This window comes from Lathamus discolor, chromosome 5, assembly GCF_037157495.1.
Source record: "Lathamus discolor isolate bLatDis1 chromosome 5, bLatDis1.hap1, whole genome shotgun sequence".
Classification (NCBI taxonomy): Eukaryota; Metazoa; Chordata; class Aves; order Psittaciformes; family Psittacidae; genus Lathamus; species Lathamus discolor.
Window position 1 is genome coordinate 7,282,072 of NC_088888.1, and position 27,596 is coordinate 7,309,667.

A 27,596-nucleotide genomic window follows, 5' to 3' on the forward strand; every position below is an offset into this window, starting at 1 on the left:
ACACCTCTGTCTGCACCAAACCCAGCAGCTGTGTGGGCAGTGAAGGAATGGGACAGGAGCCACTTGCCCTTTTTGACCGGCGGTTTGGATTTGGGGCTTTCTCTGGCAGGAACTCATGGAAAGCTTCAGCCAGGCAGGTGTTGGTACCTGTGAAGATGAGCAGCTTCCCTGTCTGAGCCCGACTCCATCTCCCAAGGGGGCCCCAGGTACTTCTGGAATGCAGTGGGAAGGCCAGCACCCTATGCCCTGGTTTCATCCCTGAAAGGTGTTTGCCCTCTATGTCGTGATGCTCTGCTTCCAGCACCATGTTCCCATTTCACTGCCCAGCTGGTGCCTGCTTCAGTGGCACGATCCATGCAAACAGGAGGCATTGCCCTGAAAAATACACATTTTCCTTGCCATCAGGATGCACTGTATGTTAGGATGTGCTGCCATTAGGATACACTGCAATTAGGGTGCACTGCTGTCAGGATGCATTGCTGTCGGGATGCAGTGACATTCGGCTGTGCTGCCATCCGGATGCACTGCCGCTGAGACGCATTGCTTTCAGGTTGCACACTGCACACGAGGATGCATTGCTATTGGGATGCGCCGCACATAAGGATGCACTGCCATTGGGATGCCCTGCAATCAGGACGCACTGCTATTGGGATGTGCCGCTGCCAGGATGCACATCACATCAGGATGTGCTGCACATGCTCTCAGAGGCTGGGAGCTCAAGCTGCGAATGTGAAGCCCGGCTGCTGGGCAAGGCCAGCCTGCCCTGTTAGCTGCCGGGGACCACAGCCCTGTGCCTGAGACAGCCTCTCCCTGACAAGGCCGGCAGCGCTGCGTGTGTGAGCTCTCACCCCGGCACTCGCTTCCCAGGTTCCTAAAAATAACGAGCACACTTTCGAAACGCCTTTCACCCCCCTGCACACAGCTGGCAGAGGCTGATAAGCCACCGGGGGCTGCGCTCGCCCTGCCGCAAGCCCCACCAGCTCTGACATCCCCCCTCCAAGCTCCAGCTTTGGTGGTAGAAAGTCCTTTGTCCCCTCCCCAAGGACCTGTGGGGCCCCCCAGGCTTCCTCATTCCTGGCAGATGACTGCTGCCATAAACCCATTGTATGCAGAAGGGGTTCATGCGTTTCTTTACCATTTCAAACACCTCCCGGCTCGGTGGTGGGTGCTGTCCCGGCCATCCCTCTCCTCTCTGGGGGATAATGGGATGATTAACAGCCTGATGGAGCAGTGATAAGACATAGAGGAGCAGTGATGAGCAAGGAATAACTGTCTCGGGTTGGGTGCTTGGGGACAGTACCACCACTGCCACCCGTGGCCAAGCAGCCTTGGAGGGGAGTTCCATGGGGATTTTGGCAACAGTAAAAAGGGAAGGTGAGATCCATTTGGATTCCTCCCAGCTCCTGTCCAACAAAGAGGCCCACCAGGACAGCCCTGGCCATAGGCACCAGCCTGAGCACAAGCCTGCTCCAAGCCAGGCCAGGGGACAGGTCAGGATGTGCTGACCCCTGTTCAAACACTGCTGTGTTAAAGATGGACCCTTCCCGCTGCCCATCCTGATGCCATGGGTGCATGAGGTCAGGCTCCCAGAGGGATCCCATGCTGCTGCCGGAGGGTCCCTGCCCGTCCCTCCTGCGCTACGGCAGAGATGTGCTCCAACACGCCCAGGGTGAGTTAAGCATCAGGATACGCACCCGCTGCCTATGCAACTGCCCAGGGAGCTCAGTGGTGCTGCTTCCAGACAGGATCCTTTCTCTACAGCTCTGGTTTGACAGCTGGGGGGTGGGCTCAGTGTCCGCTGCAGCACCCATGGGTGCCTCTGCCCCCTCCACACCCACCCCGCTGAACCCCAATCCCTTTTCTCCCTGAACCCCTGCAGCACAGGAATCCCAGACTGGTTTGGGTTGGAAGGGACCTTAAAGCTCATCCAGTTCCAACCCCTGCCACGGGCAGGGACACCTTCCACTAGAGCAGGTTGCTGCAAGCCCCATGCAGCCTGGCCTTGAACACTGCCAGGGATGGGGCAGCCACAGCTTCTCTGGGCACCCTGTGCCAGCGCCTCAGCACCCAAAGAAGCCCTTCTCCTCCCCAGGGAACCCTAGGAGGGTGGGGGCCAGTGGTGCACCCCACGGGGCTCACCCCACTTTGTGTCTGTGACCCCACGCACATCCTTGCAGGTACCGGGGCAGGGTTACCTTTGCCATGCAAGCTGCAGGGACACTGCTTGCAGAATTACTCCGCCAGTGTTTTGGGGGGTGCTCAGCACACAGGTTTTTATCTCCCGGTGCCTTTTACAATGTTTGCCAGAGGAAAAGAAACAACCGCCCCATGTGAGCACTTCTGCCCTCCACTCCTGCCGCAACTCCTGCTCCGCGGGCAAGGGTCTGTGCGATTGCCGTCAATATAACGATCAAGTGCTGGGTGCACGTCCTCTGCTCACCGTGTGCTGGTAGACTTTGGCCTCTGTCTGCCTTTCAACTGCCCATCCCTGCTCACGGGACAGCAAGGGCAGCAGGGTTGCAGCTCCCTGCATTGGGATACCCCTGTGGCACCCCAAAACAAAAGGCATGGACAAGGGAACAGTGGAGTGAGATGTTGGAAGCGGAGGCAGCATCTAGATGTCCCGCCTCACTTCCCACCATCCGGGGGTGCTGGGGAAGGATCCCGATCCTCCATCCGGGGTGAAACGAGGCCGCAGCAGAGCCCACACCTTGGTTTATTCACCTGGAGGTGACCCGCTGGCATGGGGCTGGCTGAGCTGTAACCACACGTGGCCCTGCTGTAAAACCAGCAGCTCTCACATAGCGGCTGCCTCCGGCTTCTGCACCCTCCCCGCTGGAAGGAGGAAATCCAAATCCAAACTGTTTTGCCGGCTGCCCTGCCAAAGGGAAGGGAAGTTTCCCTCCTCCTTTGCTTACGAGGGAATAAAAGAAAGGTCTGTCCCTCCAGGTTTTCTCTTTGCTCCATCTCAGGATGATGCTGCCCTCCAGTAACCTGGTCAAAAGAGGGCATTTGTAATACATATATTTCATTAATCACATTGTTTTTTGAGTCCCTGCACACAAGGAAGCCCCCAGTGACCCTACCTTGTAATTATAGAGGAGGGACACGGGAACTTTAACCCATTTTCCATTTTTCTCTCTGCATTTTTCAGTGTTTTGAATGCCAACAACATGACACACACCCTCTGCCACCGAATCTGGTAGAGACGTTCACTGTGGGGCCACGGCGGCTGCATCAGGATGACCAGTGCCTGCACTGCCACAAGCAGCTCTGCCACTGTGGGACTCACCATGAGCTGGCAGCTGGAGGGAAGAACTTCCTAATGTCTCATCTCAATCTCTTCTCTATCAGCTTGAACCAATTCCCCTTTGCCCTGTCCCTACCTGCCCTTGTCAAAAGTCCCTCTCCAGATTTCTCATCACCCCTTTAGGCACTGGAGCTGCTCCAAGGTCTCCCCTTAAGGAGCCTTCTCTTCTCCAGGCTGACCCAGCCCAGCTCTCTCAGCCTGGCTCCAGAGCAGAGCAGCTCCAGCCCTCAGAGCATCCCCATGGCCTCCTCCAGACTTGCTCCAAGAGCTTCATGTCCCTCCTGTGTTGAGGGTGCTTCAGCACGACCTAACCCTCGTGAGGGAAGGGGGACGAGTGGGAACACCTCAACTACCACGGGGAAAACTGCAGACTGTGGAAGCACGGCATGAACGTTCCTCAGCTGGGGTTTTAGTCCTTCAGGGATTGATGTCAGGCTTGGGTAGAGGCTCTCAGCTTCCAGCCGGGGGGAGCTGCACCCTTCCATGGAGCCATAGGTGCTGCGCTGGCTCACACCTGCCTGCCTCCGGCTCAACTCTGTTCTTGGCACTCCAGTAGCCTTGGATGTGTTACAAACACTTATGCATAAGTCTTAATAACAGTAAACACACCGATGTAAGCAAAACTATTAGACACAATTGAAATACTATCATTCCCACTAATTTTGCCTTTCATTTTAATCACGTTTATTCAGCAGGAAGATGAAAAAGATTATAATGAGGAGGGATAAGCTTCACACGATTGGTTTTCCTCTTCCAGTCCGGGCTGGGGACGCAAACCCCACCATCCCCTCAACGGCACCCACTGCTCTGTAACTCCTCTGGAAACATCCAAGCCTGGGTCTGAGACAGGGTCTGTGGTACCTGCTGCGGTTGAGGCTCCCTGTGCCCCACCATCGTGCCTGGCAGCGAGCTGTGGATGGCTTGGAGGGAAAAGGGATGCTTGGAGGGAAAGAAAAAGTAGAGGAAGGTGCTGGGAACCAGCCTACCCCTTTCACAATAAACCTCCTACCTCCCTGTTCACTTGTGGTTTGAGGAGCTCACGAGACACGAGCAGCATCCCAACATCCAGGCTGCTCCAGGAATCTGAGCAGCTCCCTTCTGTATCCGCAGGTTACATTCAGCTTCTGTAGCACCAGGAGCAAGGACTTCCACAAACCCACCCTGGAGTGGGGCAAACGATGAATGAGTCTTGCCTGACCTCCTTCAGGGCTTTACAGACCTGGTGGCACATCCCACCGCCCCACCAGCCATCCTTGCGTCCGATCCAGTCACAAGAGTCACTCCCCTGCACCGCTGACGTGCTCATTCGGGTGGCACACAGCACAGCGACCGCTGACAAGCTCCCTGCTTCTCGGGAGCGTGACCCGAGCCTGTCTGCTCCACAGTAGCCAGGGGGAAGTTTGAGTGTTGGGGGGTAGGAGTGCCCTGAAAGGCTGAAGTCCTGCGGCCTGGAGCGCATCTGAACGTGGTGGATCAAAGTCATTCACGATAGCCATCTGTTGCCCTCACACGGGAGCACAGGGAACATAAATCCTCCCTGTCTCTAAAGCACTCGGATACTTGGGTGAGGAGGTGCCAAGGAACGGCCCCCGGGGACAGGAATAATTCTGTCTTCAGAGCACGAAAAACTGCCAAGCACGAGGCCTAAGGCCACACACTGAACAATGAGCAGAAACCAGACAATTGAAGAGCTGCTTTCTCCAGCTGCTTCGGCTGTGCAATCCGGGTTTTCTGGGCAAGGGCAGTGCAGAACTGGAGCTCTCCACTCAATAAAAGCGAAGAGGAAAAATAACCGGAATCTTTCTTGAACTCAGAAGAAACCTTCCCCCTTTGTTTGTTTTTCGGCTCCGCAGCCGCGCGGGCAATGCAGGCGCACGCCGGCACGAAGCTCCACCAACACCCCCTGAGGACAGGCCCCGGGAGCCGCCGCTCTGCTCCCTCCCTCGTGGGCTCTTCCCCCGGCAGTGCGGATGGGGCAAAGGCCCGGTGAGGAGGGTCGCGGCCTGGGCGGGGAGCCGGCCCGCCCGCAGCTCAGCGGTCCGCCAGTGCGGGCTGGGTGTGCGCACACCGCAGAGCCACGGGCTGGTCGGGGCTGGAAGCGCCCTTCCAAGCCCATGCAGACCCAAGCGCTGCCATGAGCGGGCACATCTCCAGCGACGGGCCCCCGACCCGGAGCCGCCTCAGCCCTACGGCACAGGGCCGCGACCTGCTTCCGCCACGGGCCTGGGGCTGGCCCCTGACAGCCCCAACCAGCGCCGCGGGGCGCCGAGGCCCCTCCATGTGCCACACAAGCGGCGGCAGCGCCCGGCTCTGCCGCCTGCCACCAACCCCGCCCCGGGGCGCGGCTCCGGTCCCCCCCAACCGGGCTCGGCCCAGCCGCTCAGCGGCGCTCGATTGCTCTGGCCTGGCTCGGCGCTCGGCTGGGGCGCCTGCTCTCGCCCCCCCACAGGGCTCGGCGCCGGGCCTTCTCGCCGCGGCGAGCGGCAGGCAGCGGCGCGCTCCGCCCGCGATGTCGCGGAGGTCCCGGGCCGTGCTGGCCGTGTCCGTGCTGCTCTCCGCCGCCACCGTGGCGGCCGTGCACGTCCAGCAGCGGCGGGAGCAGGAGGTGAGTGCGGGCCCCGCCGCAGGGCGGGGCGGGGGGGGGGAACACGATGCGCGGACAGCCCGGCTTCCACCCGCAGGGCAGGCCACGCCCCTTTCGCGCTAACCACGCCCCCTCACCTGGCCGCCTGGCCCGAGGTGTGCAGTGGAGCCACGCCCCTTTCTGCGTTAAGCCACGCCCCTTTTTGCGTTAAGCCACGCCCCGGCCCCTCACCTGCCTGTGGCCCTGTCGCGCCTGAGCGCGGTGGGAGGCCCGGCCGCTCCTGAGGCGCTCCTCACGCTGGGCCCGTCCCGGCCCTTACCGCGGGCCCTGCCGCAGCTCACCGCCGGCGTTCCGCTGTCCACGGACTGCCCCTTCCCCGCCGTTTGCTGCCTTGGTGTTTGCCCTTTCCACGCTCTCTCGCTGTGGCAAGTGGGCCTTTGGGAGGGTGGGAGCTTCAGGGTGAGGCTGATGGGCTTGGTGGGGCTGGCTTCATAGAACCACAGGCCGGTTTAGGAGGGCCCTTAAAGCTCACCCAGTTCCAGCCTTTGCCACGGGCAGGGACACCTTCCACTAGAGCAGGTCGCTCCAAGCCCCATCCCACCTGGCCTTGAACACTGCCAGGGATGGGGCAGCCACAGCTTCTCTGGGCACCCTGTGGGTAAAGCAAGGAGCAGCTGGGATTTCAGAGCTTTCAACACTCATTGGGGCGCTCACCCACTGGTTTGAAAACTGATGGTCTGTATTGCACAGGTTATTTTTAATCAGCACTTTGGGTAAAGGGGATATTTTCTTTACTGTAGTGCTTTGCTTTTTCACAAGCTTGGCATAAGCAGGTTGTGGGACTTTTATCAGCCATGCGGCAAGAGTTTACAAGGCTTTTGGAAGGTACTGGGGGTTGGAACTTGATCTTAAGGTCCCTTCCAACCCTAACTCTTCTGTGCATTTGTTAAGACTGAGGCATGTGTAGGAAGAAGCAGATGAACTGGAATCGGTTGCCCAGGGAGGTTGTGAGTGCTCCATCCCTGGCAGTGTTCAAGGCCAGGTTGGATGAAGCCTTGGGTGGGATGGTTTAGTGTGAGGTGTCCCTGCCCATGGCAGGGGGGCTGGAACTGGATGATCTTGAGGTCCTTTCCAACCCTAACTATTCTATGATTCTATGAAGCCATATGGCAGTTTTTCTTAAGATAATTTCCACTTTGCCACAAAATCATTTCCAAGCAGAGGAGAAGCTCTGGGGAGATCAGCTTGAGTTGGTCAAGATTTAGGACAGAGGTAACAGGGGTTTATAGATGGTGTCCATCATGCGTGGCATGGGAATTACAGGTGAATAGCATCTATTTGCTTGATAGCTTTACTACTTAGTTTACCCACCCACCTGAAGTGAGGACAATAAAGCACTTTTTGGTCTAGTACCATTAGCTTATAGGTATTGGGTATTGGCTCCTGTGGTTTTAGGTTCAAACCCCGTTAAGTGACTGTGGCTACAGGTGATGGCAGAGGACTTGCAAAGGCAGCATAGCGTGGTGAACCTGCAGGAGGGGTTAGAGCCTGGGTGGGGGTTAATCGCATTCAGCATCCAACAGGCTGTGATAAACCCTGTCTCTTGTGTTTGCAGAGGCTGCACCGTGGAGTTCTCCAAGATCTTGAGCGTCAACACCAGAAAAAGGAGAATATTCGCCTCCTAGAAGAGCAGATTGCTTTGACAAAGCAGCTTATGGAAGAAAGAGACAAGGCCCTGGTTGAAAAAGGGTCCCGGCAGTCATAGGCGCAGCCCTGAGTCCTTAAGGGTTTGATTAAAGATGTTTGGGGATCGCTGCGATCTAAGTATTTGCAAGGATTTCAGCAGGCAGAGGTAATCAGTGAAAGACTGGGGTTTTTTGTATAGGTTATAATTTACTCCCAGAAGCTATAGTGTGGTTACAGAACATTTCCTTTGTCATTGGCACTTTGACTGTGGAGACTTTGCTGGCACATCCAGTGTGGGTGTATTTGTCAATGCATAACAAGAAGTTATTCCTCCCCACAAACACCATCTAGGATGGCTAATAATGTCCACATGAGTGGGCTGCTGAGCCGTCATGATGATGAAGCCACCAGGACCTCCACCTCAGAGGGCCTGGAGGAGGGTGAGGTGGAAGGGGAGACTCTCCTGATTGTTGAGTCTGAGGACCAGGCCTCAGTGGATTTATCACACGACCAGAGCGGGGATTCTCTGAACAGCGATGAAGGTGACACGTCCTGGATGGAAGAGATGTCCTATTACTGTGAGAAGTGCCAGAAGTGGATACCAGCAAGTAAGCTTGCCCGTTGTTTTGTGTCGCATTGCTTGCATTGCTGTGGTGGTTGTTTGCACGGTGTCCTGCATGCCTGTTTTATGGGGCATCCTTTGTTGAGCTGTATTTCATCTGATGTTGGAGGAAAACAGTGTTCTGCAGTGTACCCTTGCAGCCCAGAAACCAGCCGTGTCCTGGGCTGCATCTGCAGAGCATGACCAGCAGGTAAGGGAGGAGATTCTCCTCTGTGCTCTGCTCTGGTGAGACCCCCCCCTACAGTCCTGTGTCCAGCTCTGGGGCAACAACACAAGAGGGATGTGGAGCTGATGGAGTGAATCCAGAGGAGGCCATGGAGATGCTCTGAGGGCTGGAGCAGCCTGCTCTGGAGCCAGGCTGAGAGAGGTGGGCTTGTTCAGCCTGGAGAAGGAAAGGCTCCAGGGACACCTTAGAGCAGCTTCCAGTGCCTAATGGGGCCAACAAGACAGCTATTCTGAGAAAGGCTCTCTTGGCATTGCATGGAGCCCTTCCAGCCTGATGCCAGCCAGCAGTGTGTGTTAGGCACTTCTACCCATGAACTGCATGCATGTCAAGAGCTGTAAAGAAATGGGATTGTCTTTAATTAGTAGAGAACAAGGGTAGGACTTCAGAAACATGCACACCCTCCAAAGACCTCTCACTGGTGTGTTTAAGGAACTTTAGCCCAGCAACTTGGCCTCTGCTTACTCAGATAGTGACCCCTGCTGTGAAGCTCTGTAGGGGAAAAAGGCTTTAAAAGGGCTTTGGGATGGGGTTAGTTGTTTTTTGTTTGTTTGCTTGTTTGTTTTGTATGTGATTTTTCTGGTCAGTTTGTCACATCTGTGGAGCATATGGCTAAATCTCAACCTTAGTGGTTTCCTGATACTGTGAATTTTAGCTAGCTCTCACAGAAGTGTGTCCAGCCTGTAGCAGGTCACTCTAGGAGGCATTTGGAGCAAACTGCAGAACTTGATCCCTCTGTTACTGCTGCTTGACATAAGATACATGCTGTTAGGAAGTAGGAACATGACAGACCTGACTTTACTTTGTAAATTCTGGATTATCAGGTCTATTATTAGCTCCAAAAGTTGGATATGGGTACATGATGGCTGGGGTTTGTGGTGGTTTGTGGTTGGTTTTATTATTTTTTGGTTGTTGGTTGGCTTATTTGTGGCTAGAAATAGTGAACTTTTCAGGAGGTACCTGCCTTGTGGTTAAGTCAGAGCTGTCCTTTTTGTCACCTTAGAGTTTGCCGACAGTCACAGTTGTAGAAGTCTCCACTTGGGGTGTTACTGAAGGTTTAGATGTTAATGTAGTGAAACCAGCATTATACTATTAAGATAGTATGCGGTTAAAGGGAGATACTAACTTGAAATGCATTAATAAAAGGAGCATTAAAAGTGGCATTGGGGCACTTGATGTAACACTCATTTTGTTTTATTTTGCAAAGGCGTTCCTCTCTCTTGTTGCTGTGGAACAAATCCAAAGAGCAGAAAATGCCAGTCACAGAGCAGGGGTAACTAGATACAAATGTGTCAAGTAAATGAGCTGGAGAAGGGAAATACTGTTCTCTTTGCTAATTGTTCAGGTGTCAGTTGTCACTTGTGAACATCAGCACCATGCTCAGACAAATGATCGCTTTTACATTTAATTGCCATGTGGAACTTACGTTAATCTACTCAGTGAGGGTTTTCCTCCCTGATCAGACGTAGGCGCAACTCTAATTGTCAGGTTCTGCAGTTCCCCATGAAAGCAGAGGATTTGTGTATTACAAATGCACTATCCGATGTTGTTGTACAGTAAAGGAGTTGTCATCCTGTTAGAGAAAGTCCTGATTCAGGTGGTGGTTTTTGCTCTACTGCGGAAACACCAAATTAATACCTGTACCTTTGGGTGTGTGGGATTGTTAGGGTTAGCTTTACACAGCAAAGCATGTGCTAAACTTCTCTGCTGATTTGGGATCTCACATATCAACTACAGTAAAGAGAAAATGTTTCCTGATAATGTTGGGCTGTTCTTTTGGCTCTCAGTCTGAGAGAGCTGTAAAGACGCATAGCAGTGAGTGGAAAGATGACATGGAAGAGAATCCTTGTATATTCTGATAGCCTTTGCACTCACATACTGTTTTTAATGGATCAGGTTTTATTTTTTTAGAGCAGAGGGGGAAAACTGTTATTGACATATGTAGAATCATAGAATAGTTTGTGTTGGAAGGGCCCTTCAAAGCTCCTCTAGTCCAACCCCCCTGGGGGGGACATCTTCAACTAGATCAGGTTGTTCAGAAACACATCCAGCCTGGCCTTCAATGTCTTCAGGGATGGCACATCTAGGTTATCCCGGGGAAGCAGGAAAGAGAAGTGCATCAGAGACAAGGAGATCCTTGGCTTTGTACCTGCATTCAGATGTTAAGTAGAATGCCCCTTTTTTGATGCCTGTGTTTTTCAGTTGATCACTGCTGGCTGCTGTGGCTGTGAAATGAATCCATCATAGTGAGTTCTGATGCTTCCTGTGAATTGTCTGGGTCTCTGGACTCTGGAAGAAAAAAGTGCTTATCTGCCTGATGTAGGAAATCCAGATCTCCTTTGGAGCACTTCTTCCTATAAAAGGACCGAGAAACTGATTTTTTGCCTATTGATTTTAGGTCAACTGAGAGAACAGCTCAGCTACCTCAAAGGAGATAACTTTTTCAGATTCACTTGCTCTGATTGCTCAGAAGATGGGAAGGAGCAATTTGAACGGCTGAGGTTAACGTGGCAACAAGTGAGTAAAACGTTTGTGCCGGCAGAACAACCACAGGACATTGTAAAATTGCTGTTTGTTGTGTATGTGCTACCTAGAAAAAGAGGATCCAGGTACAGGTAACAATGAAACATGAATGAACTTCAGAAATGAATTAGCTAAGGATTGTCTGCGTATTAGAACTTGGGTATTTGGCAGGTAAATGGCAGGATAATCATACAAGCCACATGCCTTGTTCTTATTTTCTTTTTTTTCTTGCCCCTTATGTTATTCATGAGTTCATGGCTTCAGGCAGGTTTGGGAAAGCAAAGTGAATGCAGTTTGGCTGCAGGGCATGAACAGCTTTTTGTGTGTATGAGCAAATGTAAAACTAGTGAGGTGGCAACATACAAACAGAAAGCTTGCCAGCTCCCTCAACACAAAGCCCCAGCCTGGCTGCTTACTAGCAACAGTCCTCGCTGGAATTTGCCATTTCAGTCACTTAAATACCTGATCAATCAAATTTGCAGTATCAGCAACCACCCTTTGGGTAGGCTGATGCAGGTCATGGTGCTCTAAGCAGGGCGCTGGAGGAGCAGTCTCTTTGGAGTGGCATGGGGAAGGGACGGACAAAATCAAAATGGGTGAAGAACACTGACTAGTGAAGGAACTGTCTCCTTAGGCTTCCAGCAGCCAGAGGTGCTGCTGCTTCCAAGTATGTTAAATTGAGCAAAGTCACCAAATCAACTTCTGTGAAGCAGGAAAAATGGGGACAGTGATTTCTGGATTTATTTGGTTTTTGTTGTATGTGGCCTCTACAGATCCTTAGTTTTGGCCATTTGGAGAGAATGGTTTGTGAAGTCCTTAGACCGTGTCCCACCTGAATTAGAAAGAAAAAACAAAAAAGAAACCCCTAAATCGTCAGTAAACAGTTATCAAACTAAAAGGGGTTACAAGGCAGAACTAGAGTACAGGGGACATTAAAGCTGTCTGTAGTTCCTCATTTTGGCATCTTCAGCAATGTATTCCAGAAGGCTGGGGCCCACTGTGAGGAAAGCCATTTCCCTGAGCAAAACACATTCAGACTTTTTGACAGTGAAGAGTAGGTCCCTGCTGGAAAAAGTGTCCACTAAAGCTGTGTGATGGTTGAAAAACCATATAATCCCAGGCTGGTTTGGGTTGGAAGGGAACTTAAAGCTCATCCAGTTCCAACCTCCTGCCATGGGCAGGGACAACTTCCACTAGAGCAGGTTGCTCCAAGCCCCTGTGTCCAACCTGGCCTTGAACACTGCCCGGGATGGGGCAGCCACAGCTTCTCTGGGCACCCTGTGCCAGCGCCTCAGCACCCTCACAGGGAAGAATTTCTTCCTAATGTCTCATCTCAGTCTCCCCTCTGCCAGGTTAAAGCCCAGCTGATTTTAGTTGTATTCAAATAAATTGGGTAAATTGGGTAATTTTAAATTGGCCCCTTAGAATTTGCATAATGAGATGTGATACTTTTTAGACCTGCCCTTTAGTTTAGGTGTTCAATAGGTCTAGCTAAATTTGGTTGTGAAGCACATGAATGAGGTGTAAATGGATTGTGTTCAATGAAGATCACCTGGAGACAAACCAAATTCTTTCAATACCCTGAACAATGAGCAGATGTGTAATTTTACAGAGAGTTTAAGGTCTGTCCAGTTTGAAATGTAGTAGTAAGTGTCTAGAGAGATCGTTGTCACTGTGTTCCTGATGGATTAGGTAGTGGGATTACTTGTGACCCTTTTTTGGAAGGACTTTTCTGTACAGGCCCCAGTTGTGATATAATTCATTTATACAACCACTGCAAAAGCTTGGATCTCAGTATAAACCTGCATAACTAGGCAGCTTGTTATTCCCTTGGGGTGCAGAAATCTCGGGGGGGAATGTGCATCTTAACAATAGAAAGACGAGAATGGGCAGCATGAAAGCGGGAGGAAGATGGATTGCAGGAGTTGCCTGTGAGATGTTGCAAAAGTGACTTATAAATGAGGGAGCGTGTGTGGCAGCTCTGGGGGGCCCGTTCAGAATGCAAAATGGGAAAGATTTTCACTTATGTCCAATGCTTTCTGTTCCAGGTTGTCATGCTGGCGATGTACAATCTGTCACTGGAAGGAACGGGCCGTCAGGGGTACTTCCGATGGAAAGAAGATATTTGTGCTTTTATTGAGAAACACTGGACTTTCTTACTAGGGAACAGGTAAAGATGTGGTGTTTCCTGAAGGTGGTTGGTGAGCCACAGGAATTAAAACGTGTTACACAGACAGACAAGAATCGGGGTGAATTTGGTGATGTCTCTGTTGAACCTCACTAGTGGGGAAATTGGAGGATTTAACATTGAGAACCTGAATGTAGGCATAAGGGGTACTCTTGAGAAAGAATAAGTATAGCGAGGGAAAACAACCCCAAGAATGTCACATAAAAGCAATGTAAGTGCATATATTCTTATCTTCCTTCAGGTAGCATATGGGGAATGGCTTTAAACTGACACAGGGGAGATTGAGATGAGACATTAGGAAAAAATTCTTCCCTGTGAGGGTGCTGAGGCCCTGGCACAGGGTGCCCAGAGAAGCTGTGGCTGCCCCATCCCTGGTAGTGTTCAGGGCCAGGTTGGATGGGGCTTGGAGCAACCTGCTCTAGTGGAAGGTGTCCCTGCCTGTGGCAGGGGGCTGGAACTGGATGAGCTAGTGGTCTATGACTGACTTCACAGCTTTTCCTCCCCAGGGCTTTCTCTTCTGTAAGTTCTAGCCTTTCTCCTTAACTGGATTGGCTCATTGGCTTGCTTTCATTGCTTGTCTGTGCCTCCTTGCTCTGTTCTCATAAATGTTAGTACTTGTCCCTGCTGGAAGCCAGGGGGACCCTGGCAGGAAGGCAGCTGAAGGCCCCTTGTCCCTCACTTAGGGAGCCATCACCTCGCAGGGTTTGCTGCAGCCTTTTGAGACCTGCCCTGGTGACTGGGCACTCCTTGCTCTGATTAAAATTCAGATGCAGTGATTATTGGCCTCAGACATAGTTTTCCCACTTTCCTGGACAAGCCACTGGTGGAACAGGGACAGCTGAACCATGTGTAGCGGTTCGAGGCATTCAATGCTTTGCTTTTTTGGCATGTTAACGAACAGCTTATCCAGACTTACTGGAACACTCCAGACTGTGATCTGAGGCACCAGAGTTTAATTTCCCACATTTTAAGGTCGGTACCCCAAGATGTGTAATTGCAACGCTCAGAGAGCAGTGAATACTTGCTCAGTTCAGCCTAGCTTGGTACTGATGGTTTTCCCAGTGGTCATGTGCAAAGACAAGAAGGAATCCCGAGATCCTGTGCAAATACAGGTTTAGACTGTACACCATGAATGTGGTTCTCCAGTTACCCGAGAGGTTACCTCTGTTATTGGCTACAGGGGCAATTTTTTAATGTTTCTTTTCACTTCCTGCCTAAACAACATCTTCGTCAGCACTTAGAGGAACAAAAAGTGCTCAGATACCCAGTAGAGTACATGGTCCTGCAGAGTGAAAGGCTTAGAAAGCTGGGCTTGTTCAGCCTGGAGAAGACAAGGCTCTGAGGACACCTTAGAGCAGCTTCCAGTGCCTAAAGGGGCCAGTAAGAAACCTGGAGAGGGGGCTTTTGACAAGGACCTGTAGGGACAGGACAAGGGAGAATGGCTTTAACCGGACAGAGGGGAGATTGAGATGAGACATCAGGAAGAAATTCTTCCCTGTGAGGGTGCTGAGGCCCTGGCACAGGTTGCACAGAGAAGCTGTGGCTGCCAGCCACATAGATTGTTTATAGGCTGGTTTGTATTGGAAGGGACCTTAAAGCTCATCCAGTTCCATCCCCTTGCCATGGGCAGGGACACCTTCCACTAGAGCAGGGTGCTCCAAGCCTCATCCAGCCTGGCCTTGAGCATTGCCAGGGACGTGTCCCACCACCCACAGGGGGTTTTTTGGGGGGGGAAAAGTGAGGGTATAATCAGCATTGGCTGCTGGGTCTCTGGTGCAGTGTGGATCTCTCTTCTGTAGGCTTGGTGTGCACCAGCTCATTCACAAAACAGTAATTGCACTGTTACCATCTTCAGGATGAAAGCAGAGCTGACAAGTGGGGACCTAACACTTGTTTTCCTCTCACCATAGGAAAAAGACCTCAACATGGTGGAGCACAGTCGCTGGCTGTCTCTCTGTTGGGAGCCCCTTGTTTTTCCGCTCAGGGGCACAGGAATTTGGAGAACCTGGATGGTGGAAACTGGTTCATAATAAACCCCCGACAATGAAACCTGAAGGAGAGAAGCTGTCTGCATCTGCGCTGAAGGCAAAAGGTAACATCTTTCCCTGATGGTGTGTAGGATCCTGTCTGGGCCAGAGCTGACAGAACTGGAAGGCAGCAGAAAAGCTTACTTAAACCCATGTGTCTGTGTGCATGGTCAGTTTCTTAGTTTTGCTGTGCTCTAACAGTAGACTTAAGGAGACTGTGGTGCATAAACTGTAGTGTGAGAAGGCTGTTAGATTTTATTAACCTTTTGCATTGTAATAGGTGATTTACAGGGTCTGGAGATTTGTGCAGGGTTTTTGTTTTAGCTGACATCTACAACTTCTCTGCTCCCCTTTACCTGGGGAGGGTTTTTTATCTTACATCACTAGGTGCAAATCCCCTTCTGTGCAGAGGAGCAAGATGGGGGCTTTAATGAGGCTTTAGTGGTGCATTGGCTTTATCCTGTGTGTCCCAGAGTGGATTTCTTGGATACATTGAAAATGCATCCTCTAAGATTTGTAGTGAATGTGTTTTTCTGACTGTGTAGAATGCATCCAGTGGCTGCAGGAGCTCAGTGTCTGTTATAATAAGCAAACTACTTCTTTAGCAGCTTCCAAGCCGCCTCTGGATCCCATCATTACGGTGGAAGGACTCAGGAAGCGGGTAAGCCGCAATCCAGTTGAATCAGCCATGGAGCTGAAGGAGAAGAGATCTCGCACTCAGGAAGCCAAGGAAATTCGGAGAGCCCAGAAGGAGGCAGCCGGCTTCTTGGACCGGAGCACCTCTTCCACTCCGGTTAAATTCTCCAGTCGAGGCCGTCGTGCTGATATCGTCCTGGAGAAAGGAGAAGTGATTGACTTCTCCTCCTTGAGCTCCTCAGATCGCACTCCTCTGACAAGCCCTTCTCCTTCCCCATCTCTGGACTTCTCCGCTCCTGGCACCCCGGCCTCGCATTCAGCGACTCCCAGCCTTCTCTCAGAAGCAGATCTGATCCCAGATGTCATGCCACCACAGGCTCTGTTTCACGGTAAGAGATGCCTTAGGTTTAGTTTAATAAACATAGAATCCCAGACTGGTTTGAATTGGAAGGGACCTTAAAGCTCATCCAGTTCCAGTCCCTTGCCACAGGCAGGGACACCTTCCACTAGACCAGGTTGCTCCAAGCCCCTGTGTCCAGCTTGGCCTTGAACACTGCCAGGGATGGGGCAGCCACAGCTCCTCTGGGCACCTGTGCCAGGGCCACACCGTCCTTACTCTGAACTTGCTCCAACAGCTCCACATCCCTCTTCTGTTGGGGGTCACATGTAGCTGTTTAGGAAGCTGTTAAAAAAAAAGTAACTTAGGATGAGCTGCAGGATCTTTTCAAGATAAGATGGAAGGTAACTGGTAATAGTCTGTCTTGGCTGCATGTAAGTCTTGATTAATTTTCCATGGCTTTATTGCCAGCTTCTAAGGACAGAAGAAACAACCATTATTGTCTTCTGAGGGATCCTGAATAAACAGTGGTAGAAGATTTCAGCATTTCTGCTGCATCACTCAGCAGAAGCATTGTGCTGCAACACAGATTACACTGTTAGAAAGCAACTCTGATTTTGTCTGTAATGGTTTTAAATGCAGAAATGTTTTTCTCGTGGCAGTAGTTCCAGTAGTGTTATAAGTTTGAGCATCCCAATTAACAGATGTTGGATTCTAGTTGGGTTGCAAAGCAGTGATGCAGGCTGAATGCTGTTTGTTCCTGAAGGAGCCAGGCCTCAGTCTAGTTGGTAGAGTAGAGAATAAAGCACTTCTTTGTGGAAGTGATGGATGGAAGGATGAATGGAAGGAAGAATAGTCAGGTTCTGCAGAGGGACAAATCGTGTGCTTCAGTAACTTTGAATCATTCCCTTAGATTAAGCAGAACTTCTCCAGGTTATGCTCACTGAAGATACATCTCACCAGCTGGAGCATTTGATCCTCAGTCTACAGGAATTGTCAACAATTCAATGTTTGTCCAAGAGCCTGAGCTTGCAGCTCAGGAGTGCTGTGTTTTCAGATGCCAAACTGCAAGACACCTTAGGAGGAGGTGTCCTGAAATCGGACTCCTGATGGTGTCTCCTGTCCAAAATCAGGAGGGCCAGAAGTATGTAGACCTCCATATACTTGTACATATACTACTACATGTGGAGTGTGTTGAGTAAACCTGCGTTGTTTCTCCTTAGTAGAGAGGAAATAGGTGCTCTTTAAGGTCCAGCCCTAACCATTCTGTGACATGTCCTGTGACAGCCTTTTTGAAATGGGGCTTTGAATTTACACTTTTAACCTGGGCTATTTTTCTCTATTGAACAGATGATGAGGAGATGGAAGGAGATGGAGTCATAGACCCAGGAATAGAGTATGTGCCCCCTCCCAGTGGGACAGGCGGTGCTGGCACTGTGATAGCAAGTAGGAAAAAAGTGAAGACAGTTGAACAGATCAAGCAAGAGGTGGAGAGTGAGGAAGAGAAAACAGAGAGGATGGAAGGTGACAGTGAAGATCCTGAAGAGTCAAATTCATCGCTGCAGGTGAGGGGACGAGACAAGAGGAAGCCGCAGCTGGAGAAGGATGCTAAACCCAGAGCTCCCAAGCACACCTCTGTTAGCATCTATGAGGAAAAGCTGCTGCTGAAGAGACTGGAAGCCTGTCCCAATGCCATGAGCATGACCCCGGAGGCCCGGAGACTGAGGCGCAAGCTGTTAGTCAGGCAGGCCAAGAGGGAAAGAGGGCTGCCGCTCTTTGATTTGGACCAGGTTGTGAACGCTGCGCTGCTCTTGGTTGATGGGATTTATGGAGCCAAAGAAGGAGGTGTTTCCAGGTCCCCAGCAGGGCAAGCAACATACAGAACTACTAGCCAGGACTTCAGGATCTTGGACAGATACCAGGTGAGTGTTTCCAAATCTAAGTGAGCTTTTGGTGCTGACAGGTGACATTGTCACCTTGAGGTTATCTGACTCCCAAAGTGAAAAGGGTTATGAGCAAGACTCATTTTGACCTGGGGCTGTGTCCCCACCAATGCTGTCACAACCCCTTTTCTTCCTGGGACATGCTCGTACAGCACAGCTGTCTGTCAGTGTCAGCACCACAAATGTCTATGTAGTTGTACTCCAGCCCTGCCCAAACACTGATGGTGGAGGCCTGGAAGCACTCAAATAAGCAGTTGATCTTTCATGTGATACAGGAGGAAGATCACTTGCAGTGCCATTCTGAGTGATGTGTGTGGTCCATAGGTTTGGGTGCTGAATCCAGGAATGCCAAGCATAGTCCTCTGAAGTGGGACCATCATGCTGTGGCTCCAGTCCATCTGGTCACATTGAAAGGCCCTTGTACCCCCTCTGTTGATGCGATTCCCCTGTGTTAAGTCATTGACTGATCTTCCTGAGATGTTCTGCACTGGTTTTGTACATACAGACAATGCTGCCTGCCATGAAGGGCTATCGACAGCAGACCACAAAGTTCCTGTATCGACTGGTAGGCTCAGAGGACCTGCTGACAGACCACAGCATCGTCAGTCCTTACACATCCCGTGTGCTGAAACCTTACATCAGGTACAGGGGGTCAGAGGCGGAGTTTGAATTTGCTCTTGGCTTGTGAACAAACAGCCCACAGAGGGGACACCGTGGCCAGTGCTCCTTGCTCATCCATATACAGCCAGTCATAACCCTGAAGGGATAGTTTTTTGTTTAGCTGAGGGTTTGAGCTGGCTCTGCACTGGGAAGGGGAATCTCCAAGAGAGAACAGATGCAGGGCTGTGAGGGAGTCACAGAAGTCTTGCAGTGGAAGTTGCACCTGCTTTTGGGTCAAAACTGTGATTTCCTTGCTCCTGCCTGTTTAGGGGAGGCTGGCTTGGCTTGCTGCAATCCAGAACATGTCCTGGCCTCTGACACAAGGGTGGTTTTGCTGAGCTGGGTGCCGTTTTCCCAGTTGAATGAAGAATCTGTTCTTTTGTTCCGAGTTAAGCGTGTCAGGAAGTATTTCATGGGCAGAACCCATTCAGCGGCAGTTACTGTTGCTCACTCCTGTTTTGTGTTTGCTTTTCATGTTACTGGCAGGCGTGATTATGAGACAAAGCCCCCAAAACTCCGGCTGCTGGCAGAAATCCGGGCGTATCCGCACAGGAATGATCTCAACTGGAAGGCTGAGCCAGAAGCACCCGTCGATTACTGCTACGTTCGCCCTAATCACATCCCCACTATAAACTCCATGTGCCATGAATTCTTCTGGCCTGGTAAGATTCCTTCAGTGCTTGGTTTTCAAAGAAGGAAGTGGGTTTGTTCAGAAAAAAAGTATTCTTGGGCTCATTTTTGCTTCAGTTGGTGTCTGGCTCTGTTCTTAGAAAACCATTATCTGATGTCCTAGGAATGCAGCTGAGATGGAGATGTGGGCTTGGTGTCTTTGTCTTTTGAGATCATTTAGAACTGGGCAATTAGGCCCGAATTAGCAGAGTGCTTAAAGAAATAGGTTGTTTTGAGTAACACTGTTGATGGCAATAGGAGTAGTCAGTTAGGAAAACTAGGCATCCAGTGAAACAATTGGGGCTGAAGTAACCAGTTTTATACCAGAGATCTACTGCTCATTAGCTTCATGAGAAAGTTTCTTCCTAGCAACCATAAGTTGGATGTGTTGGAATGAAATTTAGGAATTACACTTCAAACTGCAGGCTTTACTGTGGTGTCCTTTATTTCTTCAAGCCCCAGTATTTGCAAGGTAAGGGAAAGCTTGGGTATCGATTTTTGTGTGTCATTTCTTGAACTTAGGCTCTTTGGGGCAGCGTCTGCCCTTTATGGGGGCAGTTATGAGGTGTAGTCTTTACTCCTGAAATAATAATGGTGATGTTCACATACTGCATGGATCAGTTTCTGATCAGCAAACAGCACGGCAGACTAATTAGAAAAGCCCAGTACAAACAGTACACACCTTTCTTCCAAGTAACTGTTTGCTTTGTGTTTTGATTCAGCAGATAGTGATTCAACAGGGCTTGTAGTTCAGCAGTGCTCCTGCTGCAGTCAGGATGGGCGCTCTTTGTGGTACTCACTGTCCAAATTGTACCATTGTGGGGGAGATAAGGAGGTGTATCTTCCCTTTCACAAGCTTTTTGGAGCTCGCTTGCAGTCCCAGCAGAGGCTGAACCCCTTTGTCATAGTCTCTCCTCTTCTGATAATGCATTTGAAGTTCTGGCCAAGTTGGGTCGCACCTTCGTTAAGTTCTTCAGGACTCACCCTGTTTTATTTCATGTAAGAAGCGTGGGTGTGTTCCACCTGACTGTGAACTGTTCATCATTAAATCAGAAGCTGGCACTCCCATCGGCTTTCAAACGGGAATCGGGATCTCTTCCATGGTGTACGTTCTCTGAGGCTGGGATTACATGATTTATTGCACCTTGGTTCTGTTTTAGCAGGAGAGGTGAGCGAGGAGGTGATACTTCAGGAGATAAAGCGCAGTGCCTTTGTTCAGGGTTTAGCTCCACAAGGGGCTGGTACAAATGAGGGGGCTGGGATATGCAGCAAGCACTGTTCAGAGAAATAGCTGTAATTCCACCTAAGTTTAGGCATCCAAAGCATGTGTGCTTGGGGATGCTATGGGCAGTGAATGACTCCTTAGGTGTGCTCAGTTGCCTTCTAAAAGCGATGCTGTAATTGACTGAATTCTTAAGTTTTGGGTGCTTCACCAGGTGTGGTGAGCCCAGACCTCAGTCCTTCTGCCTGTCCTAATCCTTCCTGTTAGAGCTACTCTTGTTTCTTGCAAGGCAGAAACAAGCTTGCAGGTAGTTACTGCAAATGAGCTGATGTGAAGCAAGATTCCCCCTTGTCTCTCACGGTATCTTGTGCCTTCATGCCCTAACGGGAAACATCTCCCCAGCAGATGAGCGGTAAACCATACTGAGCTAAGCATCTTCCGACAGGAATAACTGCGTGCTGAGGGGACGGCACCATTCCATAGACGCCAGCGTGCTCAGGGCAATGCAGTGTTCCTGTTCAGACATGCTGTGAGGCACTTCACAGTCAATTGCAGCCTTGAGATAATTAACGTGGCTCCCTATTGCCAATCGATTCCTCCCACTCACTTCTCCCAGCTTACTCCCTTATTTGTGCCTGGTGCCTTATGGAGTCTTGCATCTCATCAGGAGTGATAATAAACATTACTGGGAAACACACTGTGCTGCTTTGTTATCCCACCTAGATCTGTGATGGCCAATTTGAGGCTGAAACTAACATTCTTGGAGCAGCTCCGCTATGTATTGCACCTCATTTAGGGCCTGTCCACACAAATTACCGAGCAGTCTTCTGTGCCTTGAACTGTACTGCTTGGCCTTGACATGCTGTGTGAGTGCTGCCAGGCTGCTATCTCTTCTGATAGCATAGAAAGCTGTGGTCAGGTTCACAGTGCAGCTCCACGAACAGCTGAGTGTGCACAACAGGAGGCAGCAGAAGATCAAGGCCAGGTTACTTTAGGCAGTTGTGCTACCAAAGCTGAAGCCCAGTTTCATGTCTGCTGCATCTGGAGAGAGTTTGCAGGAGGAACAGGATGGTTCACCCGGTGCATCAGGCTCATGCACTCTAAACCAGCCCCCTTTGCTTGTCTGCAGGCAGGTCCTTGGCAGCTGGCATAGCAGTGGTGTACACCAACCTGGTGCTGGCCCAGCCCAGGTGAAATGGAGAACCAAACCCCTATCATTAATCTTACTGCAGCCCTTAAGAGCCCCAGGCAGGAGGCACAAACTTGCTAGGACCCAATCCAGCAAACATTTGCACATGCGAGTACCTTTATCTACTTGCATATTTACAACTGGGTCCTTAGCAGAGCTTGCTGATACAGCTCAGAATACAAACCAAGGAAGAGGAGCTGGATGCTGAGATTGTGTGATCTTCATTTTAAGCCATACTGTTTGAGAGAAGGTGCTTTCGAGTTTTTAGTTTCATCCTCAAGTCGTTTGGGAGGAAAATCAGCTCTGTTTAATTTCTCTGTGCAAGAATCCCCGCTAGTAAGCAGGTCTCATTTTGTCTGTGTGTTTTGCTGAAGCATCGCTCAATGTCAGAGCTTTGAAATTAAGGTGAAAGGAAGGGATCAAGCGAGTGTTTCTAAAAGGCCTTACGCCCCTGAATTTACATGCAAGTGTGACGCTTTTGGTTTGCAATGCTTCCACCTGCTGTTTCTCTCTCCATAGGAATCGATTTGTCAGAATGCCTGCAGTACCCAGACTTCAGTGTTGTCGTCCTTTACAAGAAAGTGATCATTGCCTTTGGCTTTATGGTGCCAGATGTGAAATACAATGAAGCTTACATCTCTTTTCTGTTTGTTCACCCTGAGTGGAGAAGAGCTGGGATTGCAACCTTCATGATTTACCATCTTATTCAGGTAATGAAAAAGTCCCATGTTTCTGCTAAAAAAATGGCTCTCCCTTCTTCCTTGTGTGCACATATGCAAATATTAGAGTAAGTAGTGTTGTGATCTTCCCTTCTGGCTCTTCCCCTTGCCCTTCTTCTGCTTACATTGCACACATTATCAGCAGCCCACGTCCTATGGGGAGAAATCACTTCAAAATAGAAACTACGATGTATTTAATAGAATAACCATACTGGGAGCTAGTGAGATGCTGTAGGCTTTGACTGTTGGGATTAGCTTTGTGTTCTTCAGTGCTCAACAGTTCTCATAACAGTAATACCATAAATTTGGGGCTTAAAGGAGAAAACGTGATCATATGGGGATCTTCAGTTAGAAGCTATTGCAGCTTTCTTGGCTGCACCTGGATGTTTATTCCGTGACCAGGACCATTGCATTAAATCACGTACTGATCTTAATCATTCTCTTTTGCTTTCAATACCCTGGTTCAAATCCAGCTGCATTGAAGATAAAGAATAAGTGTTTGCAACCTCATTCAAATTTGTTCAAACTAGCTTGTACTGGGCTTTGTTCCATAGGGATACTTGGGAAAATTAGTTGGAGCTCACTAAACAGGTGGAATTAAAGTAGTTAAACTTCATTAAATCTCTGTGTGACTACTGTTATTCAGGTGGCCTTAATTCCTGTCACTTTCTTGAATTAAATAGCAGGAAATCCAGCTTAATTCTGAGTAAGGATGCAGACGTATGTCCTGTTTGTAGCCAAACTGTGCCTCTTCAGGACCCACAGCTTCACCACTCCCTGAACAATCTTGGCAGAGCTGCCGATACGAAACATTTCTTAACTTGTTTTACTCCAGATGAGCTGCACTAGCATAAACTCGCCATTCAAACTGTTTTTCCTCGTACTCATTTGGCTGAAGAGAGGTAGGGAGTGTTGGCAGACCCTTGGGAACAGTCATCTGTACCCTGGAAAAGCAGATGCCACTGAGGGTGGCTCTTCTGGGCCACCTGAGGGTAACTCCTACACATCTCTCTGCAGTATCCATCTCTCTTTGCTCTGTGTGTTGATGCAGGCCATGAACCAATCTGCTTGAAATTCACCCCTCAAGTTTCCCAAGCATCTCTGTGTAAAGTGTTTAAGTAAATCTCCCTCAACTGTCGTCTGTTGATGTGAGATGTCAACACCTAGTGAGAACAGGCGCAAGCAGTGTGCCAGGGTTTGCAGGGATCCAGCAGCTGGATCATGTCTCTCCAGCAGAGTTGGGATGTGTTGGCAAGCAAGCTACAGAAAATCATCACAGCTTTTTGTAGGGCATATCACAGCCAATGAACCCGATTCTGCTTGCAGGTACATAGCATGAAGTTACCGGAGGGGCTGGAACTAGATAATCTTCAGGTCCTTTCCAGCCCTAACTATTCTATGTTGAGGAGAGGGCCAGGCAGGTTTGAGGCTGATGAGGCTCGCTAGCAATGAGAGATCACCACTGTATGTTCAGCTCACACTAAGTTTGTTTTTCCATTGTGAGCTGTTTGTCAGTGGTAGAAGGCTTTCAGTCACTGAGGAGAAGAAATGGTTCTTCTGACCATTTGTTCCTTGACCCCCACATTGCAGGTGGTGCTTCGCAGCCTGTCTGGGCTAACACTGGGGTCTGCTCTCTGTAGCAAGAGCCACTGTCATACACTGGGATTTAGGGTAATGCTCTGAATACCTGAAAGGAGGTTGTAGTGAGGTGGGGGTCAGTCTCCTCTCCCAAGGAACAAGGGACAGGACAAGAGGAAACGGCCTCAAGCTGCACCAGGGGAGGTTTAGGCTGGGTATTGGGAACAGTTCCTTCCCCAAAGGGCAGTCAGGCATTGGAACAGGCTGCCCAGGGCAGTGCTGGAGTCACCGGCCCTGGAAGTGCTCACAAACCGTGTAGACAAGGCCCTCAGTGCCATGGGTTAGGGGTGGCCTTGGCAGTGCTGCAGAATGGTTGGACTGGATGAGCTTGAAGGTCTTTTCTAACCCAACAGATTCTATGACTGTGATTGTCTTTTTGGATCAGTGTGCTGAGTTTGGGGATGAATTCTTGGGAACAACATAATCTAACAGCAAATGCGTTGATGCAAATGGTGTCTTGATGATGGGCTTGTTGTAAGAAGCTACCTTCTAATGCATTTGGCCCAGAGGACCAGACTGCATCTTCTTAATGATCTCATTCCAACTTCCCTTCCCAAAAATGGCCTCCTGATTATATTCCCCCCATTAAATCCCTATGAGAGCTTTCCCTTTAAACGATTTACCTTGGAAATTTCTTAAGGGGTGGTACTGTTCCCACGCAGACAGTAGTGTACACAGAATGCTATTAAAACGCTAGATGAAAGCAGGACAGCTTTATTATATCGGCATCTTTATCAGAGAGCTGCTGGTTAGAGTAATCTGAGATCTTTTAGGTAACTTTAGCTGTGCCATTTGCTGTCTGAACTGAGTTCCCTGCCTTCTCAGGAGTGCTGTGCCCTGAAGGATGGGAGAGGAGCTGGGTGGGATAGACAGGAATTCCAGCGTGACAGCCCAGAGGTGTGCTGGTTCCAGAGCTCGGCTCTGCTGACAGGGAGGAGTGGAGCGCCTGATCCTCTGGCGTGTTTTGCCTTTTCTTCAGGCCATTGTTAATAAGTATTAGAGACCTTTGCTGTGCACTGAGGTTGCTTTTAAGTAACAATTACTTAGCAATTGACAATGGAAAGCTGACAAATTGTAATCCAAATGCCTGCTTTCATTGTCGGGGATTCCACATTTCCCAGAAACAAAGGAGCGGAGGAACAGCAGCGCTCCCTCTGCTGTTGCTATGTGTGGTAACTTCTGTGTTGGGGCCTGCAGTTTTCTCACGTTTCCTCAGTAACCTGAATACCTGAACTGATGAATCTCTTCACCTCCGCATTCCCCCAGAGGCTGTCTCATTCTGTTGCTGTGATACTTCTTTCTTTTCTCCCCCTTCTCCTCCCTTGGCAGACCTGCATGGGCAAAGACGTAACCCTTCACGTCTCTGCAAGCAACCCTGCTATGCTGCTCTACCAGAAGTTTGGATTTAAGACTGAAGAGTACATTTTGGATTTTTATGACAAATACTATCCCTTGGACAGCAAGGAGTGCAAGCACGCCTTCTTTCTCAGGCTGCGGCGCTGATCCATGTCAAGGGGCTGTGGAAAGCCCAGTCTGTCAAGCAAAGAACTACCACAGCTTTCAGTGGAGGATGTTGGCTGCCATGTGGGAGCTGGAGCACACCGATGCCTTTATCCCTAGGACGTTGAATGTCAACAGTGTTGTGTGATAAAACTGCAAAAAGAGGATTTGTTTCTATTGCTCCGAGGGCAGAGGCCTGGAAATGTCAACTGGGACCTGCTGAAACCACTGGAAGACTGAAATTCTTTATGGAGAGGTTTTGTGCCGCTGTTATTTTGGAAAACCCTGTTGTCAAACAGAAAACCCCGAACAAAGAATGGTTGTCACTTGAGAGGGTGTCAAGTTTTGAAACCTGCCCAAAAATCGCCACAGGTTTTTTGGGTTTGTTTATGGGAAATGAACATCTGAACTTAACTCATCCGGTGTTTCTGTGATTTGATTGCTTTGTTAGGAACCGTGTCTTGAATCCGTGAAGGGAAACAAGATCCTGGCGCCCCTAGCTGGAAGCACTCTTTAGGAAAGCTCTGCACTTGCCAGAACAGCAGTGCTGGAACCATGCTTTAGGAATAATGAAGAGCGTGTGAAGTCCTGTTCTTCCCCAGTGCGAGGCTCTGTGGGGTGTGTGTCTCCCGCTCCTTCACGACTGCCTCCCTTTTCCCTCGTCAGCCCTGTGCTCACTGTGAAGTTGTTGTCGTGCCAGTGTTCGGTGTTCAGAACAAGATGTCAAGCGGGTCTTGCTGCACATCAGCCCCTTGGGCACACCTCTAACCACAGAGCCAGCCTTGCAGCTCCAGCGCCCACCTCCTCCTGCTACAGGTGCTCTGGTAGAAGGAAACCCAGAACAGAAGTCAGTGATGACGGCTGAAATGCAGGCTCTGGTTTGTAGAAGCAATCTGCAGCTTGGAGGGAGGGAAGGGTTAGAGGTAGGCCAGTTCCAGTTTCTGGAAGCATCTTGGCTGGGATTTCATGGCTGTAAGTATAAGAGAAGAGCAAAGAATAAATAGGAATAAGCAAGAATTAAAAGAACACACACCCCAGACAGTTTCTCTGGTAGTGGGGATTAGTCCTTTTACAGTTTAGCAGCTTCTCTCTCTCCCTGACTCTTATTGCAGATGAACAGCAAGCAGGCAGTGTGCTGCCTGACCAAAGGTCAGCCTGTGCGTTTTCAATATGATTCACGTTCACTGTTCCATTCCTTCCACATCAAGCCTTACAGAGATCTACACAAGAAATGTGACTTCTTTATTCTTAATCCATTGTGTATACCTGCCTGTAGTAGTAGTTGCCTTAATGAAGCCTTCATTTTGGTAACAGCAGAGACAGACACACAAAGTGTGTTTTTGTGTAGCCTATGTACATCATCACCAAAACAAAAACAGTGTTAGTAGGAGGGGAAAGGAACCCATCCAAGTGTTATGTGCCCTAACATCTGTGCACATTTCTGCCTGCTTTATGATTGTGTGAAGAAATTCGGTGTCACTGATGTTACGAGTTAGCTGTGCTTGGAAGGAAAAAGTAACTGTCTCTATGAATGGAATTAAATCCCTTCCCTTGGAAAATCCTACCTGCAGTCATGCTGTTTGTTAAGCTGTGTCTCCATCAGCTTATTTGACTGAAATCTGGCAAACCCGAGGGTGCAAAGCCTATGTACGGGCAGCAGATAGCAAGAAACCCCTTATTCCTTTTCTGGGCACCCACACAGAAATCACACATGTGCAGGCCCCAGTAGGGTGTTTCCTTGCTAGCCAGGAGGAGAACATAAAGTCTGAAGAAGATGAGATGAACGTGATGTTCTGCATCGTGTTCTTAAAGGTGGCCATGAAGATTTTGAGGAGCTTCTTGTCCTATGCTAATACCTCTGTGGCTTTGTCTCTCAGAGGGAAAGTGCCAAGTAGAGAAGGTGTAAGAACAGCACTGGGA

General features: G+C 49.8%; 2 protein-coding genes across 3 annotated transcripts; both read left to right on the forward strand.

Annotated features, from left to right (window-relative positions):
- The first annotated feature begins 5,580 nt into the window (after positions 1-5,580).
- Positions 5,581-7,671, forward strand: LOC136014688 (protein PET117 homolog, mitochondrial). The gene is made up of 2 exons (XM_065679607.1): positions 5,581-5,915; positions 7,510-7,671. Exons 1-2 carry the CDS (start codon positions 5,589-5,591, stop codon positions 7,657-7,659), a joined length of 477 nt encoding a protein of 158 aa, XP_065535679.1. The 5' UTR covers positions 5,581-5,588; the 3' UTR covers positions 7,660-7,671.
- A 261-nt stretch (positions 7,672-7,932) lies between these two features.
- KAT14 (lysine acetyltransferase 14) lies at positions 7,933-27,235 on the forward strand. 2 transcript variants are annotated; one of them, XM_065679602.1, is made up of 10 exons: positions 7,933-8,188; positions 10,824-10,942; positions 12,997-13,118; positions 15,047-15,228; positions 15,769-16,188; positions 17,487-18,058; positions 18,585-18,721; positions 19,226-19,401; positions 22,339-22,529; positions 25,506-27,235. In XM_065679602.1, the coding sequence occupies exons 1-10, from the start codon at positions 7,933-7,935 to the stop codon at positions 25,677-25,679; spliced, it is 2,349 nt and encodes a 782-aa protein (XP_065535674.1). In that variant the 3' UTR covers positions 25,680-27,235. The 2 variants fall into 2 exon arrangements, with proteins under 2 accessions (XP_065535674.1, XP_065535676.1); XM_065679604.1 differs by having other exon boundaries at positions 15,772-16,188.
- Positions 27,236-27,596: the final 361 nt, after the last annotated feature.

Excerpts from the sequence above, each read along its gene's own strand:
- LOC136014688 (XM_065679607.1), top strand. The coding sequence starts at position 5,589 with ATGTGCCACACAAGCGGCGGCAGCGCCCGGCTCTGCCGCCTGCCACCA. Across the intron at positions 5,916-7,509 it reads AGCAGCGGCGGGAGCAGGAG|AGGCTGCACCGTGGAGTTCT; the intron begins GTGAGTGCGGGC and ends TTGTGTTTGCAG.
- KAT14 (XM_065679602.1), top strand. The coding sequence starts at position 7,933 with ATGGCTAATAATGTCCACATGAGTGGGCTGCTGAGCCGTCATGATGAT. Across the intron at positions 16,189-17,486 it reads ACCACAGGCTCTGTTTCACG|ATGATGAGGAGATGGAAGGA; the intron begins GTAAGAGATGCC and ends TCTATTGAACAG. Across the intron at positions 18,722-19,225 it reads GTGCTGAAACCTTACATCAG|GCGTGATTATGAGACAAAGC; the intron begins GTACAGGGGGTC and ends TGTTACTGGCAG.